Source organism: Meriones unguiculatus, chromosome 14 (genome assembly GCF_030254825.1).
Source record: "Meriones unguiculatus strain TT.TT164.6M chromosome 14, Bangor_MerUng_6.1, whole genome shotgun sequence".
Taxonomy (NCBI): domain Eukaryota; kingdom Metazoa; phylum Chordata; class Mammalia; order Rodentia; family Muridae; genus Meriones; species Meriones unguiculatus.
Window position 1 is genome coordinate 75,022,318 of NC_083361.1, and position 16,191 is coordinate 75,038,508.

Consider the following 16,191-nt stretch of genomic DNA (forward strand, 5'->3'; position numbering starts at 1 on the left):
AGTGTTTTCCAACTATATTAAACATCTGTCCTTTGACAGATGAGGCACTACAGTGTTATCATTACAGAGCTGCAAAGAAGCTCTTTGCCTGCAGAAATAAAATAATCTGCTCAACAGAGTTTTAGCCAGGGGTAGGGAAGGAGGGTGGGGGAGGTGAAATCATTGCCCTTTGCAGACAGAAAACTTTCTACTTGGAACAGAGACAGGTCTGACTCATCAAGAGCACATGGAGGTTTGAGATCCTTAACTATAAACAGTAGGGCCTGGGTCTGGGTGGTCTGTGTTATGTCCAATAATATATAAATTGGCTTATCCTCAAAGTAAATATTTCCCTTTTATTATTCTGAGTCATGAAAATATTCAGACTGTTAAAAAACAGAAACATTTTTAATCCAGTCTTTCACCAAATGGTCTGTATTTTCAATACACAGTTGAGGACTGTTCTACTCATTAAACTCGTGAGAAGACTTTACTGGCATCTCACAGAACATCTAAATAAACAAGAAAGGTGCTCAGTGGGAAATAAACTGAGTGTGCATGAAGTAGGAGTAACCTCCTACTCACTGGTTAATAACAAGACTACCAATGAAATGAAACAAGAAGTGCATGGGGTCCCTTTGTATCTCAGAGGACTTGGAATACTATAGAAGCCACCTAATGATACTTCTAGATTGATTATGCCTCTCATTTGCTTTAAATACTATGTTACAATGACAGGTTAAATGTATTTGAAAGAATATTTAACTATTTTATGAAATATGCCAATTATTTTCTGGAGATCTTCAGACTCCTATTAAAATTTGCTCTTACAACAGACTTGGTGAAGAAGGGGAGGGGAGAGGAGGAGGAAAAAATATTCTATTTGTATAATGTATGCTAAGATGGCTCTCAAAGCATCCAAGTTATTCTCATTGAATGAAAAAGAAGTCCAGAACTCTTCAGAGATGACAGGAACTTGGTCTGACTTAACTATTTCTCCATACCTGCTTAATGAACGTGGCAGACAATATTTTAAAATATTCCAACAGATATACCACTAGAGCACAGAGATGCAAAGAGCATCAGGGGCATTTGTATAGGATGTAAAGTCTTTGCTCCCAGCTATATTTCTCGCTACTGGTTTGTAAAATGAGAATTAAATATTATTTGCTCTGCTCTAATTTCTTCCGTCCAGAAAAAAAATGACCTCCGTGTGAAATATTTTCTCAATGGAAGTAAATGAACTTTTAGGAAATACTTTAGCTGCCTGGCTGTTTCCCAGGAAGTACATCTGGACACAGATGCTCGCTCATATCCTAGGTATCCAATTCTAAACAGCAATGGCTGATGCCGAAAATATGTTTCTATACAAGTAAATGGTACTTTTTCTTCCACCATATTTAGGTGACAGGAATTTTAATCATGCACATTAAGTAATGCTGCAGTTTTGCTAATACTGGAATTCTAACAGATTTTACCATCTTACAACTGTAACATTTATCTTACTAGAACAGAATGGATAGAAAATAATTATATTGTTAGTGTTGTAAAAGATAATATTTAGTTTGACTTGAAATCTACATTGTGCTACCAGAACTAAATATACTTATTTAAATATAAGTAAAAGCCAATGCTAGAAGTAAACAAACACTTAAGAATACAACATTTTTAAAAGAGAAAAAAATTCTATGCTGTTTAAAATTATTCTAATTATAATATGAAAAACATGGAAATGAGTGTTTTCTTTTCTCCACCACTGTAAGATGTTATTTATTAACATAAAGCAGGAGCACATAAGACAGAGCAGTTTTCATGTGTGTAAAATTTACAACTTTAAAAATTCTAATTTAAACACAAGTGACTGCTTTATGAAGCAAGTAGGTCATTTCCTACTGTGAATAAACATGTTCCCTTTATAAATGTCTTAAAAGATGGTTTTAACTTTTTAATAGTTCTGTCATCCATAATTCTGTTTATTATACAAACGCTGATGTTTAATGTGCTATTAAAATAACATACTGACAATAAGAATTTATTTTTGAGACAAGGTCTCAAACTGTAGTTCAGGCAAGCCTTCATCTCATTATGTTCACCCAAATTATTCCTGAGCTCACGTGTTCTTCCTGCTTTAGCCTCTTGAGTATTAGACTTACAGGATTGTCCTCCCATACAGCTAGAATCTTATATTTTTTCCAGGTATGCGAATAAAATCAGGCTTAATTATTTTGGAACCATAAGTTCTGATATTAGACAGTCTCATATATATGATCATGTATGTGTGTATAGGTGTGTGTGCCCATATGTGCATGAGTGTAAGTGTGTATGTGCTGGTGCATCAGGAGGCTAGAAGTCACCTCGGGTGCTGTAAACTTTGTGTCTTAGGAACAGGGTTTCTCGTCAGTCTAGTATTCACAACTTGGGCCCCACTGGCTTTTGAACTGACAGATGTCTTGTGGCCACCAGTGTTTCACCTTTGTGTTACTAAAGGTAGATGTTTCATCACTGACAGAGAATTAAATAATGCACAGAAACTCTCTCTAACCTAGACTAGGATAAAATTATGGGATTTCTTTAATCTCTGCTCCAATTTTAGCTAATTGCTGACTTTAACCTCGGGTAACAACAATGAAGAATTGTAGATGAGGAAGCAATAGGTTTTCAAATGTAATACAAGGGTGAAATGGAATTTATCTAAGAATAAATTTTGTCAATGACTGAATTATCAGATTAACATGGGGCAGACAACGTATTGACTGATTTGTTACAGGCTAACATTTACTTTCAGGAATCACTCAGTAGAAACTGTATTTCTATATTAAATGTGCAGAGATAGTATGTACAAATATGAATTTAATGTCATGTTGCTAATAAGAAATGAGAATCTGACTAGTGAAAAGCCTTGTGTGTATGTGGCAATCAATATAATCAGCAAAAGAGAAACTGTGCTGACATTATAAATTAAGACAGGCTACAAGAGGTAACTCAAGGCTCTACACAGAATAGACTGGATTTCAAAAAACTACTTACTTGAGTTAGACAATAATTACAATGCTATGAATTTACCTTTATTAAGTGATTACTACTTACTAGGCAATGCTCATTCAGTCAAAGCTCTATAGGCTTTAAGAATAGCATTACCTTTAAACACACCAAAGAAATGAAACAATGGTGAGATAAGTAACTTGCCCAAGATCCCTAGTAATAAGTCTTATTTAAATCCACACAACACGCTCAAATTTCTGCCTTGCTAGTCACATAGAGGAGCTTATGCTATCAAAAGCCTTGCACTCGGCTACAAGGAGGTTAGGGGCTGGAGAGAAGGCACAGTGGATAAGAAACAATGCTGGCTACTCTTGAAGAGGACCTGAATTCAGTTCCTAGCATCCAAATCAGGAGACTCAAAACTGCTTATAACTATAGCTCCCTGGAATCTGACACCCTTTTAGGCCTTTGCAGGCACCCATACATGTGTGCATCCTATCCTGCAGACACATACAGACACAGAGATTAAAATTAAGGTGTTTTTTTGGTTTGTTTTGTTTTAAGAAAAGATTTAAACTGAAGTCCAAGGCCATAATTGTTTGGTTTTTGCAGTAGTTAGACATGGACTGGAGATGAGAAAGCAAGCAGATGCATGCAGACTGCAGGGAAGGAGGGAAGTCTAGAATAGGCAATGCAGGTGAGCACTGACAGCAGATATGGAGCTATGATATAGGCACAACTGAAGTTACCCACATTTCCAGCTGGGTGAGTGGCATCTCTGACAAAGATCTGGAGGAAAGTGAAGAGTTTCAGGAAGGGGCTAGAGCTACTGAAGGAGAGATGCTAGAGTCCAATGGCAAAACTTCAGTGTGAGAAGCAGTGTAACAACTATGTCACTAGTATGTATGTGGCTTTGAAAGGAGACCAAGGTGACCTAAAAACAGAGTAGGCATTGCTAATATACAAATGGTAATCAAAAGCTCAGAAGAGTGCAAGATTGCCAAAAGACAGCATAAGCACTGAGAAATGCTGAAGTCCAAAAAGATTGACTTAAATACATACGTGCATCCCAGAAGCAGAAAGACACACACGGTATATACTCATTTATAAGTGGATACTAGACATATAATATAGGATAAACCTATAGAAATCTGTACACCTAAAGAAATTAAACAAGGAGGAGGACCCTGGGTAAGATGATCAATCCTCACTCAGAAAGACAAACAGGATGGACATTGGAAGGAGAAAACAGGGAACAGGACAGGAGCCTATCACAGAGAGCCTCTGAAAGACTCTACCCAGCAGTATATCAAAGCGGATACTGAGACTCATACCCAAACTTTGGGCAGAGTACAGGGAATCTTAGGACAGAAGGGTTGATAGTAAGACCTGGAGAGGACAAGGGCTCCACAAGGAGAGCTACCAAAACATCTGGGCACAGGGATCTTTTCTGAGACTGATAATCCAACCAAGGACCATTCATGGAGAGAACCTAGAAGCCCTGCACAGATATAGCCCATGGCAGCTCAGTATCCAAGAGAATTACCTAGTAATGGGAACAGGGACCATCTCTAACATGAACTCAGTGGCTGGCTCTTTGACCACCTTCCCCTGAGGGAGGAGCAGCCTTGCCAGGCCACAGAGGCAGACAATGCAGCCAATCCTGATGAGACTTGATAGGCTAGGGTCAGATGAAAGGGGAGGAGGACCTCCCCTACCAGTGGACTGGGAGAGGGGCAAGGTAGGAGAAGAGGGAGAGAGAGTGGGATTGGGAGGGAATGAAGGTGGGGGCTACAGCTGGGATATAAAGTGAATAAATTATAATTAATAAAAATTAATTAATTAAAAAATGTGGGGAAAACCAAGAAGTCATAGAAGGGAACATACCCCAACTGAGAAAACACCAGCTCATCAGAGATCCCACTGGCTGGGCCATGGAACTAAGGGGACTGAGTACAAATGCTTCACTGATGGAGAAGGCCACTTGTTTCTCCTATTTCCAGGGAAACATTAGTGCAGACACCAAGTACATCATGTTCCCCCCTTTTGTTTAAAACAGGCTTTTTTGCTTAAAACAGGCTTGACGGTGGAGAGAAGGGGAAGCTTCTAGCATACCCAAGTGGAATCTCTAGGTCAGTTGCCTCTAGCTTTGAGCAGCATATGCGTACAAAAAATATGCTAACAGGACTTAGAGAGGGGCAGGGAGGAGATGAGGGAGGGAGGATGGGATTGGGAGGAATGAGGGACGGGGCTACATGCTGGGATACAAAGTAAATAAACTGTAATTAATGTAAAAAGTAAAAATAAATAAAATTAGGTGTAAAATAAATAAAATAAATGTTTTGCCAGAAAAAAAATGCTGACATAGTCCCTATATGTTCTGTGATGGTTTAAAACACTGGGAGGTACTGGTTTTGTTAGCTAGAATAAACAATGGAGAGAGCAAACTTTGAGGCTGGAGAGAACAAAATTCAAATCTATACTTTCTTTCTAGTTGTGCATTCTTTGGCACTTTATACTAACTCAAATTTCAATTTTCTCACCAGTTCGACAGTAAAATTCAGTACCTGGTCTTTGTAAGTTGCAGTAAGGTTTAATCCAGGAATATTTATAAGGCAGCTAGTACAGAGCCTTTGCACACAATAAGCACTCAATAAACATGACCTAGCTGATATAACATCTCTGTTCTCAAAATTATACCATCCAAAGGTCTTCTCAGCCACAAAAAAAGGCACACAGTTTCACTGATGCTCTGCAAGACACACAAGGACACTGTGCGTGATGTAAATCACAGTGAGCATACATGCTATTTACATGGAAGGGCCCATTAGTTATGATTCCTTTAAAGATGACAAAACTCAAACAAATAACTGTTTCTACATTCACTGAATCCACCACTTGCTGAACTGTTTCCAAAGAAATTTAAAACTTCTTTCCCTTCAGGTACATACCCAAACGTCAATCTTTGAGCAGCACCTTACAGTAATAGTGTTTTACAAACATGAAAAAAGTACAGTTAGGTCTTAACTAGGGTGAATTTGCACTTTAAAATTACTATGCACTCTGAATAAACTTGGGCACAGACTCAAACTATGGATGGTGAAAGTATAAAGCCAACTCACCTTACAGATGGCTCCTCTCACAGAGAAAACTGACAGCAAAGAGGAAGTGGATAGAAGGTTATGAACAGAGACGTGCTGAATTCAAATGAAAGATTCAACAGCCAGGATCAGAGAATAGAGTAAGATGCGTGGGACAGAACAGGACAGGAGGTGCAGTCTCAGAAGTGATTATCAAAAATGACAGCCAAAAGACTTATTCTTGTGAAGGGGTTCTTGTACCTAGAACCGAACTCTATGTAGGTCTATGTGAACAAAATGGTAGCTACCTAATTCATGACTGAACAAGAAAAACTAAATGAGATTAAGGAGAGCAGAAGTAGAATTCCAACAGAAAAAGGACTCATGGGAGTATGATGGCAGCCAATGTCTTAGAGACACAGTAAATTTCTAGTCAATCTTTCATGACAACAGCTGTTAGAAAAATTCCAATTTTTACAGGAAAGTTTCATATTTCAACTACTATTTATTAGTTCTATGACCAATTTGATATGGGAAATAACAGTATAAAACTGCATTCTCTACGGTAACCCATCTTTTGAAAATACTATTTCATGGCTTTAAAAAGTGGCATGCCATCACGTCTTATGAAGCTGTCTATAGATCTAGCCAATTACTATTCAATAAAAAGAACTTTAATGTAAAGCAAACAAACAAAAAAAGCAGTATAAGTACAAAGTATAATAAACAGAATACTTAACAAAAATTAACCTACCATAGATTTGGAAGATTGAATTTGAAAGGCAACAGACTATATTAGTGAGCTTAACACTAGATCCACAGTGAACAGATGAAACAGCCAGAACCGTTAAATAGCACAGCTACTTTTTAAAATTTAGTTATTGCGTGTGCATGTACTTGCAGAAGCCAGAGGGCAACTTTTGGACATCAGTTCTCTCCTTTCTCCAATGTAGGTCCTGGGAACTGAATTCAGGATATCAGATTTGGTGCCAAGATCCTTCACCTACTAAGCCACCTTAACGGACCCAGAGCTACTAGCCATAAGCCCTCAGTAGATACATGCATATATTTTATAAAACAATCAGTTCCTGATAAAAACTGGAAATGATTATAAATGTATGCCTGCATAGTTTTTCTCTAAACACATATTATGAATAATAGATAAAGCAACATAAATTTAATTTATGGTAACATTAATTCAGTTCTAGAATGCTCTCATGATACATCTGTCACATTTAAAATGACATGGTGGACAGTTAATGCTGGGTATTTTAATGTAGTACTGGCCATTTCCTTGTGGTTAGAAACAAAAACAGGTGGCTTAATTAAACACCTTGCAACAAAGCTTACCAACAACAATCGAATGTGAAGTTATGCAATTCAAAGGGCATTTTTTAACAGAATTCAGGGTGGCACCATGCTTCCAATATGAGAGCCCAAGTGTCTATGAACTTCCAGGGAAATCAAATGAAATCAAATGTCAGTTCAATTGCTTTCTGTTACCCAAATATTAATATCAGTCTTTTCTGGTGTGTGACTGAGTCCCAGATCACCAAGGAATACATGCATGGCAGAGCAGAACAACATGGGGCAGCTAAGACCCAGAGCTCCTGAGCATCTTGAGATGGGAAAAGCCAAAGCTGTATTCTTCTCCTTTTAGTCTGCATTTTCAGAAGACAGAAATATGATAACAGTCGCTGGAATGAACAAATGTAAAAATGGAAGGAGATTCACTTTTCCTTTCTCCTAGGGAGGGCAAGGCAGAGACGGTTGAAAATTCAGAACTTAAAAGCATCCACCATTAGCTCATCTCACAAGTAAACACCTCCCTGATCAGCGACTCAGCCAACACTCTAGAAACAAAGGCTGAACCTGAACTTGATCATGGTGGTAGACTGGAAAAGTGGCGTGGTGGCTGAGGGGATCTGTCTCTAAACTCCACAACCTAAACTTAGACACCTAGAACAACCACATGGTGAGGAGAAAACCAACTGCTGCAAGCTGTCCTTGGACCTAACCGTGAGCAAACACACTCATATTTGTATTCTCTCTCGCTCTTTCTTTTTTTTTCTCTCTCTTTTCTCCTCTCCCTTCCCCCTCTCTTTCTCCCTCCTCAATATATAAATAAATGTAAAAAATGATTATAGTAAAAAATATTCATATTGTTGTGACTTTCAGCTGATTTGGGGCTCAAGCAGTATAGGTCCAGCCACTGAACCTATAGAGAATGAAAATGAATCTCCAAACTTGTGTATTTCACAGGTATTTGAAAGGTATATGAGAAAATTCAAACATTTACATATGGCTGTGCTATTTCTGTAGTGTCCTATTTGATGATTAAATAGGAGATACAAGGAAGCGCTTCTTCCTGTGCTTTTCCATTCATTTCAAATTTTATGAATGGCAAGTAGTGTGACTGTCTTTTAGTGAAATCTTCCCTTCATAAACACAAGACAGCAAACACACTGCTGTTCAGAACGGTCAGCATCAGAATGCTCTGAAGTTAACGCATGAAGTGTAATGCACACACCCTACAAAGTCAAGCTATGAAATGGTGGTTTATATTTTCCAAGACGGAGAAGCAGATGGTTTGATGGGAAGACCAGGAAGGGGAAAACTGATGATATTATAATCTCAAGAAATAAGAGAATTGTTTTAAAAATTAATGAAATATACAGATCCTCATCCTTTTTTTTTCCTGGAGAGCCACTACATGACCCCTCCCACTACCCACCACATGCTCCCATTCTAAATGGCTTTCTGTTCTGCAAGGAAACTCTTTAAGTGAAATTAACAACTGAGAGAATATTCTGACCTGAAGGAAGAATTCAGAACCTTCACTAGGTGATGCTTTAAAAAGCAGAACCTAATTGATACTTAAATGAGCTTCATGAAGGTTTCAAACTAAGTACAAGATGAGAATCACACTTCTTTGCTTGCTATTACTGACCTTAAAAACAGAAAGATGAGCTTGTGAAAATGCCTACCACTTGAGAAACAGTCTGTGGTAAACACCACGTTCCTTCAAATACAACATTAAATCTATATCCAAGAATGATGAAAAATGGCTTCTTGCCTGTGTCTGATCAAAACTCACCACGTGGGAAAAAGAAATGAGGAATATACACACACACACACGCACACATATACATACATACATACATACATACATACATACACAGTGTGTCACAGTATGTATATAGACATAAGATTATTTACAAATTGTGTACTACAGGATAATCCTAAATAACCTGTGGACTAAGTGCTATGACAAGTCTAAGCATTATCAGCTACATCCCTAAGCACACTGCAGAGCTCCCTGTTGGCTCCACAGGGGCATGCAGGAAGAATTTCCAGCTAGCATTCATCAGCTTGTGCCCAAGTTATGTTACTCTGTGACACTATGTTTAACCTAAAAAATGACTCTATTTACTTGCTTTTAAAGAGCAGCAACACTCTTTATACGCAGATGCCTGATGATGAAAATGAAAGCAAAATATTCATGTCTAAGTATGGTTCTTAATTTTAGTTCTAAACAGGGTTAAGTGGTAATTGTTGGGCTCTGTGGTTTCTGTTGTTTCATTCATGTTTCAATTAAAAAAAAAAATCCCACACGACTATAAAAACATCTTGATCCTAAAGCTGGTGTACTGATTCATGCCTGTAATCCTCACCATCAGGACACTGATGCAGGAGAATGGCTGTAAGTAGGAGACCTACATAAATATGCAGGGAACTCCAGGCCAATTCAGGCTACAAAGTAAGACAGAGCCAGAACAAAGCAGTGTGTGTGTTGACTCCTTTGTTTTTGAACACTTAAACTACTTTACCCAGCAATATACACTTGACCATAAACAATGTGTGGAAGACATAAGAAAACATTTTCTATCAAGTCTTACCCATAATTCCTGCTTAGCTTGCACCCATAGCAGCAGACCATGCCCTCATGCACTTCTATGACAAATGTACAGATACTGATTAAGCAGCAGAACAGAGGAGGCAAGACATCAGCAATTCCCACTGGGACATTTGAAAAGCATCCTTTCAAAGCATGTTCAAAATATGCTTCCTCCTCCTTCATATTTCCACTGAAATCCATAACAGGTAGGATCAATAGAATCCAGATGCCTACACTAGTCAGGCAGCTAGTTAAAATAAAATAAATTTAATTAAAAAAAAAAAAAGAACAAAACTAAACTGCCAGTTTCCCCCAATCCAGACATTTAAAGTGCCTAAGATTCCATTTGAACATGAGCCTATGGAAAATCACAATCACCAAGTACAAGATAATGTATGTGAAGAGCCATTTAAAAATCTACTGAGTCCTGTGAGGGTAAAGTACTTCATTGTCATTTAGGTAAGCATAGATTTGCATACCAAACTCAGTGTGCTGGTTTTAAGTATACTTACACATCAGAGACATAAGCTCCATGAGAAAGAATTTATGAAATCACTCCCTCAAGTTCCTCCTTTAAAAAGAAAAATCACACTGGTACATTTTATCTTTATTGAAATGGGTCTCAGTTTCCTCCTTCCAAGTTATACATCAGGATAAAAACACATAATTCGCTAGCACATAAAAATGTTCCTTTATCCTCTTGCCAAGACATTAACCATTAAAAGGAGACCTGAGGACAATATCATTTTATATTTAATTATCCAATTTTATGCAATTAGCTTTAAAATACTAACAATAAATTGAATAAATATGTCCACAAATACCTGTGTTTACATTAAAATGCCATCTGACTTGCCAAATGCCATGTAAAATAACTATTCATTCTAAACACAAGCCAGGGTACAAAAAAGCAAAGAACACTGTTTTGTTTGGTTGTAGAACTTTCTAAAGGGCTATATTTTTACCATTCAGCAATCCCCTTGTAGAGTTATTCAAACGAACTTCTGCCAAGAACACTGCGAATTCAGTGACAGCGCTTCTTTGGGGAGAAAAATAGCCTCTTTTCCCCAGAAAATTGAAAGTGTTTATCTTGGCCCCTAAACCTTGTATTGGGACTTCTGGAAAGTATTTTAAACTGTTGTTTTTAACTCAGACATTTGCAACTGAAGCAGGAAAGGTTCTGTAGCTCTGCACCAAAACACATATTTATAGGATTGATTTTCCCTGTGCACTAAAAATACTTGGCTAATGGTAGAAGTTTTCAAAATATAATTTCCTAGGACCAGGCAGCAAACTGAATATTTATCCATGTACTCAATACACAATTTGCTTTTAAACCTCAGAGACTTCCTATAACTACAAAATACTAAACATTAAGCATACTTGTTACCCCAAAGGTCACTTTCGGGAGGAGTGTTTCCTTTCATCACCTGTTAAGATTTTCACAAGAAGAAATTTTACATTACATTGTACTTTACTACCACGCATGTGAACAAAGGTTATTTTTCTAACTATGCGACATTTTGGAAACAGATTTTTCTGATAAGCATGCTATAAAGTCAGGACACAAAGTTAAAGATGGACTCTGATTTTATTTTTTAACAGTGATATCCTCATAATTTTTTATGACACAATTAGAGAGTCCAGATAAAATGATTAAATAAAATGTTCATGGTTTCTAACTCAGCCTACCAAAATTAGACTTATTAAAGCAGAAGAAACAGTGTGCTACAAAGCACAATGACAAGGCAAACACGGTGTGAGTAATAAATTTTAAAAATCAAGCTGATTGTGTGAATCAGTTTAAAAGATTGGCCTAGCACTCACAAGGTTCTGAGTTCAATCAAAGCAGAGAGAGAAAAATGGGAGGTACAGAGGACACATATCCCAAATACCACAAAGCTCCAATTTGTTTCTATCACTGATAACTGCTATCAAATCCTATGCATCTCATTATCAGCACTTTGTAGATGAAGTTCTTCCTATCATGCAGCTTTATCACTTTGTCTCTGGCACCAGTAATATAATTTTGTGTTCTCATAGAGTATTTTTGAAAAAGTAAAACTAATTTAAAATCATCACACTGTATTTTATCAAATATTTGCTAGAAGGTTCTGGCAATAAAATCTCTAATTATGGTTTAATTTATTTGAAACTGAAAATATATATCAAATACATCTTTTTAAAATTTATTTTTTTTTACATTTAAGAATTTTTTATTGGCAATTTTTCATAGAATTGGTACTTTTTAATTTAACTTTTATTAATTACACTTTGTTCACTTTGTATCCCCCCCATAAGCCCTCATTCCTTCCCTCCCGATCACACCCTCCCTCCCCCTTCTTCACACATGCCCCTCCCCAAGTCCACTGATAGGGGAGGTCTTCCTCTCCTTCTTTCTGATCTTAGTCTATCAGGTCTCATCAGGAGTGGCTGCATTGTCATCCTCTGTGACCTGGTAAGGCTGCTCCCCCCTCAGGGGGAGGTGATCAAAGAGCAGGCCAATCAGTTTATGTCAGAGACAGTCCCTGTTCCTATTACTATGGAACCCACTAGGACACTGAGCTTCCATGGGCTACATCTGTGCAGGGGTTCTAGGTTATCTTCCCTCATACTCCAACCAAGGACTATTCATGGAGATAACCTAAAATTTATTTTTTTATTATTACAGTTTATTCACATTGTATCCCAGCTGTAGCCCCTCCTTTATACTCTCCCAATCCCACCCTCCCTCCCTCATCTCCTCCCATGCCCCTCCTCAAGTCCACTGATAGGGGAGGTCCTCCTCTCCTTCCCTCTGACCCTAGCCTATCAGATCTCATCAGGACTGGCTGCATTGTCCTCCTATGTGACCTAGCAATGCTGCTCCTCCCTCGGGGTGAGATGGTCAAAAAGCCAGCCATTGATTTCATGTCAGAAACAGTCTCTGTTCCCGTTACTAGGGAACCCTCTTGGAGGTTGAGCTGCCATGGGCTACATCTGTGCAGGGACTCTAGGGGTTCTAGGTTATCTCCATGCATCTTCCTTTGTTGGATTATCAGTCTCAGAAGAGACCCCTGGGCCCATATTTTTGGTTCTGTTGCTCTCCTTATGGAACTGCTATCCCCTCCAGGTCTTTCCATCTCCCCCTTTCTTCATAAGATACCCTGCACTCTGTCCAAAGTTTGGCTATGAGTCTCAGCATCTGCTTTGATACCCTACTGGGTAGAGTCTTTCAGAGGCCCTCTGCGGTAGGTTCCTGTCCTGTTTTCTGTTTTCTTCCTCTTCTATGTCCATCCTGTTTGCCGTTCCGAGTGAGGATTGATCATCTTACCCAGGGTCATCCTTCTTGCTAGTAATCCAATTAAAATATGGGGTACAGAACTAAACAAAATTCTCAACAGAGGAATATCGAATGGCAGAGAAACACTTAAAGAAATTTAAACGTCCTTAGTCATCAGGGAAATGCAACTCAAAACGACCTTGAGATTTCACCTTACACCCATCAGAATGGCTAAGATCAAAAACTCAAGTGACAATCCATGCTGGAGAGGATATGGAGAAAGGGGAGCCCTCCTCCATTGCTGGTGGGAATGTAAACTTGTACAGTCACTCTGGAAATCAATCTGACACTTTCTCAGACAACTAGGAATAGTGCTACCTCAAGATCCAGCTATACCACTCCTACACATATATCCAAAATATGCTCAACTATACAACAAAGCTCAACCATGTTCATAGCAGCTCTATTCGTAATAGCCAGAATCTGGAAACAACCCAGATATCCCTCAACGGAGGAATGGATACAGAAATTGTGGTATATTTACACAATGGAATATTACTCAGCAATTAAAAACAAGGAAGTCATGAAATTTGCAGGTAAATGGTGGGATCTAGAAAAGATCATCCTGAGTGAGGTATCCCAGAAGCAGAAAGACATACATGGTATATATTCACTTATAAGTGGATATTAAACATATAATATAGGATAAACATACTAAAATATGTATCAAATACATCTTAATGCAAGTCTGCCAATGCCCTGGTCAACTAAGTATGTATGTTAAAACCTCCATGTTCTTGCTATCAATAAACAATAGTCAATAAACAATTATCTAAAGGAGTATCATGCAAGGGCCATCAATAGAAATTAAATAGCATGACTGAGAGTGAAGACTATGAAGAGGTAGATTCTCCCTAATCAAGAAACATTTTCAATGCTGCTCTGGCTATAAGAAAGTGGCAGACACTGCTTGCATTCATATTTGAGTCAAACTGACAGACTCTTCCAAAATAACCTTGTTTCTCTTCTTCCTGGTTTCTTTACTAAAAAAGAAGTAGGATTTACATCTAAACTTTTGGGTTGGGTTGACAGGAATCCATGCCATTTACTGAAGATAATGACTTTGGTGGGGGGATACTTTACATTCATAGTTGAAAGGAATAAGATATTATTTTGATATTGAAATAAATTGGTGAACAGAGCATACCTGAAAAAGAACATGTACATGGCCGCTGTGATGCAGAACAAGAGGACCTGCAACGAGGAGGAAATTAATTATTTACAAAAGGTAAAGACTTGACATTATCACTGCTATGACTGACAAAAGCAAAATGACCAGTATTAAATCTCAGGCCTGATGCAATGAAAGGCCTGAAGAAGCGTCCATCACAGTGTACAGCGGCTGCCAGATGATGTACCTCACAAACACACTGTGCGCTAAGGCAGTAACAGACCTGTAAGTGTACTTATATCATATACACGCGGTGCATGCATAATCTTTACGTGGCACCTATAAAAGGCTGGCTTTCAAAATAATCCAGCCAACCTGCCCGCAGAAAACTGAATAATCAAATCTCTTATATAAAATGGGATACTATCTGCACTATATCCATTCTCTCATATTTTATATCATCTCCACATTACTTACAGTAGACAGTAAAACATGTAAATTCAATCTACACACTTGCTAAACACTACTGTTAAGGGAATAGAAAAAGAAAAGGACCATATACGTTCAGTAGTGTTTACTAAATTTTATGAATATTTCAACCAGCAGCTGAATGAATTCATGGATATGGAACCAAGTGAAACAGAAGGCCAACTATTAACAAACTATTAACAAACACATATCCTCAGAGGACTCATACAGAACAGATGGGCGGCAGCAGAGCGCAATAATAAACACCTTTACAATGTGATTATTGGAATCCAGATTCTCAACTGTATATTATGTGAAGCAACTGACAAAATTTGGCACCAGTATGAGTTTTCTGAATGTGCAACAGCCAATATTTAATTCAAAATCAAGCATATGTTACCTAAGATGTTTCTGGCAGCATTTGGCCTTGTTAATTATGAAAAATAAATTTTTCAATATTTTCCTACCATCATACTTCAACATGTACATATCAAATTGGTATCTTTGTGTCTTATTATATTAGAGTGTTTAACTTTGAAAATTCTGGCCTTAGTTGCTAACTTAGGTTTCCTAAGGCTTCATAAATACTTGATCCTAAAACTTGAGTTTTGTGTTCAGATAAGTTTCTAAAATGACCCCAAACATTTTTTGCCATTTTATATCATGCATTTATACAAACTAATCCATCAGAATTGACGGTTATAAAATCAAAATACTGATTAACTGTGAAAATATTGATATGCTTTGTACCATGCAATAACAAAATTTCAAATTTTAACTTTTTATGTAAAAAAGCAAGTCCATCCATTAGTATGCAGACTTTTATTTTTAATAAAGATAAAAGTTCTATGCATACCCAAGAACTGTTCTTAAACATATTCCTTTATAATTTATAATCAGTAAATTTGACTTACATACCTATATTATAGTTTACTATAAATATTTCTCAGGAGAAAAGTACTCACAAATAGAAAATGTCTAAGAAGCTCTGAAAAGGTAACCTGACTAAGGACAAGTGCTTTCTCACAAACACACACACACACACACACACACACACACAGGCAGATATATACATCATATAAATAAACACATACACACATATACACACGCATACCTACAAGTACAAACATACACAGAAACACACATGTATACACAGATATATACGCATACCTACATACCTGTACACACACGTACAAGTACACCCATACACATATGCATCACATACACTGAGTCAACATGTCCACTAACTATACATCAAGACAACATAATTTATTTAAACAGAACGGAAGTTCTAACTAGCAGGCAATATAGTCAATAAAAAAGCTTATAAAATATAATTACCTTTCATGAA

The 16,191-nt window shown here is 37.5% G+C and overlaps 1 protein-coding gene across 3 annotated transcripts in view; it reads right to left on the minus strand.

Moving 5' to 3' along the window:
- Positions 1 to 16,191, minus strand: part of Tmem135 (transmembrane protein 135) — a 268,940-nt gene that overhangs the window by 42,455 nt on the left and 210,294 nt on the right. For all 3 annotated transcript variants that reach the window (XM_060367497.1, XM_060367496.1, XM_060367495.1), the window contains one exon: positions 14,409 to 14,455. In XM_060367497.1, the coding sequence (XP_060223480.1) occupies positions 14,409 to 14,455 (47 nt within the window). The remainder of the gene's footprint in view (positions 1 to 14,408; positions 14,456 to 16,191) is intronic.